The sequence below is a fragment of the Nansenia antarctica genome (genome assembly GCF_963989245.1).
Source record: "Nansenia antarctica genome assembly, chromosome: 6".
In the NCBI taxonomy this organism is placed as follows: domain Eukaryota; kingdom Metazoa; phylum Chordata; class Actinopteri; order Argentiniformes; family Microstomatidae; genus Nansenia; species Nansenia antarctica.
In genome coordinates, this window is record NC_137676.1 from 70,409,471 (window position 1) to 70,411,970 (window position 2,500).

The window sequence follows — 2,500 nt, forward strand, 5'->3', positions numbered from 1 at the left end:
TAATGTAATAATCGTTCACACTTCTCATCATCATGCCAAAAACAACACAGACAGCAATGTGGCACTTTTTGATTGATTGATTAATTAATTAATTAATTAATTAATTGATTCTTGTCAGGGAATGTGTGTAGTCGACACACTTTAGGCCTATAGGCCCTGCACGTCAGTTGTGCAGTCGTCGGTGTCACAGACATGTTCCGTGACCGTGCCTCTACGTTGAAATAAGGGTAGGCTTAAGGTCCGAACCAACGTGTCACCCCCACCGTCCTCACCGTTAAGCCTAACCGTGTTCGTGGTGACCCCACTAACGTAAGCAACGCTCAAGTCCATGCTCAGCGACCTGTCCTGCCGCGTGTGGGGGTCGGGGGGCCCCCCGGCCTCGCTGCTCGCCAACACGGTGTTCATCATCGCCACGCTCCTCCGGCGCCCTGCCTCCCAAGCCCCCCCGCCACCACGGCAGCCCAGCAGGCGCAGGAAAGCCTCCCTGAAGTCCGCGTTGAAGGCGTAGATGATCGGGTTCAGGGAGGAGTTGCTCCAGCCGATCCACACGAACACGTCGAAGGTCTTCTCGCTGACGCAGAGGGGGCCCCCCTTGTCGGTGCCCGGGGTGTCGGGAGGCTGTGACTCCTCCGGCCCCCCCGGGGGGCAGAACGGCACGGCGCAGTTCAGCACGAAGAACGGGAACCAGCAGCAGATGAACGCGCCCATGATGACGGAGAGGGTCTTGAGAACTTTGGTCTCTTTCCTTATCGAGGTGCTGAGCGCTCGCTGGGCGTTGTAACTGTTACTGTCCCGATTATAATGCTGCTGCTGATGATTGTTGTGATGATTAAGATGATGGGGGTTCTGGAGGTGCTCGTCGTGATGGGGTTTCGGGAACGTGCGTGCGTGCCCCCCGTCAGACTGGCAGCCCCGCGCGTGCTCGGCCGCGCGCTCCAAGGTGGAGATCCTCCGTATGTGCACCTGGGCTATCCGGTAGATGCGCGTGTAGGTGACCACCATGATGGCCACGGGGATGTAGAAGCTAATGAGCGAGGAGGAGATGGCGTACGTCCGGTTCAGGCTCGAGTTGCAGTTTACACCGACAACTGCGCGCGCGCTGTCCCCAGCACCGGGATGAGTGACGTTGTCACCGGCGAGCTCCCAGTCCCCGGTCAGGTCGACGATGTCTGCCCGGTGCAAGTGCAGCTGCACGGGGACGAAGGACATGACGACGGCCACCGTCCAGGTCACACCGATCATGACACACGCCACCCTGTTGTTCATCTTCCTCATGTAATGGAAAGGGCTGGAGATGGCCCAGTAACGGTCCAGGCTGATGATGCACAGGTTCAGGATGGAGGCGGTGGAGCACATGATGTCGCAGGCCACCCAGGTGTCGCAGAAGGCGCCGAACGGCCACGACCCGGTCACCTAAGGTTCATAAGGTTCAGAGATAGGAAATGTTAGGATGTTAGGATATGTTATGATATGTTAGGATATTTATAGCATAGCATAGAGTACAGCACAGTGTTTTATTTGTATAGTATAGTGGATAGTGTACATAGCCTTTATTTATGTAAACCAGCTCTTTTCCCTTCTCGTTTTTCGTTTTTTTTTCCTAGCACCAGGGGAGCCCCCCCAACTAAATGTCGTTGTATGGTACCTGTACTATATTAATGACAATAAAGACCATTCATTCATCCATTCATTCACCTCGGCCACCGCCTTCCACGGCATCACGAGCACCGCCACCAGCAGGTCCGACAGCGCGAGAGACACGATGAACATGTTGGTCACTTTCGTCCGCAGGTGCCGGTAACGGATGACAGCCGCGCACACCGTGAAGTTCCCCAACAACGTCCACAGGATGAGCAGAGAGAGCGCGCACCCGGTTACCGTTCGAGCGCCCAACAATAACTCCGGTTGGTTCCCAGCCGGTACGGTCTTTGCCAAGCGAGTCGCGTTGTAGGACATAGCCCACTCGTCCGTTACTTACGCGATAAACGGCGCAAAAAGTGTCCAAAACAAAAAGAATACAGTACCCCCCCGGGCTCCGGTTAACGAGAAGGGAAACATAACCGTGTGCATATCCGTTTGAGAAAAGCTTTCCCGGTTAATCTTGTCCCGCGCGTAAAGTTGGACCGCTGCTGTCACTCCTCCTCGGGCTGAATGACAGACAGTGGGATGTCCCGGGCCGACCGCGCGCGCCCGCGCTACCGATTTTATTGGAGGCCACCACGTGCACGCGTATACCGGCAGCTGGTAATTATTTCTGTCCCAGAACTGGGCCCTCTCTGTCCGACGAAATGTTGCAGACAAAAGAGCCGAAGAATATACGATATAATGCGTTATTACAAATATATTATAATATATAATCCCTTCCCTTCCCTTCACTTCCCTTCCCCTCTCTCTCTCTCTCTCTCTCTGCCTGTCGCACTTTAGTGCTGAAGCAGTTGCCCTGCATTTCACCTCTGGTAGTATTAACCCATCATGCATATGGAAAGAGGACAGATCGTAC

General features: G+C 54.6%; 1 protein-coding gene across 1 annotated transcript; it reads right to left on the reverse strand.

Annotated features, from left to right (window-relative positions):
* Positions 1-147: 147 nt before the first annotated feature.
* On the reverse strand, positions 148-1,881 carry LOC308160903 (D(1) dopamine receptor-like; the record flags this gene model as incomplete). Its single annotated transcript, XM_080534833.1, has 2 exons — positions 1,696-1,881; positions 148-1,413 (listed from the first exon to the last, which is right to left on the reverse strand). Exons 1-2 carry the CDS (start codon positions 1,768-1,770, stop codon positions 148-150), a joined length of 1,341 nt encoding a protein of 446 aa, XP_080390959.1. The 5' UTR covers positions 1,771-1,881.
* Positions 1,882-2,500: the final 619 nt, after the last annotated feature.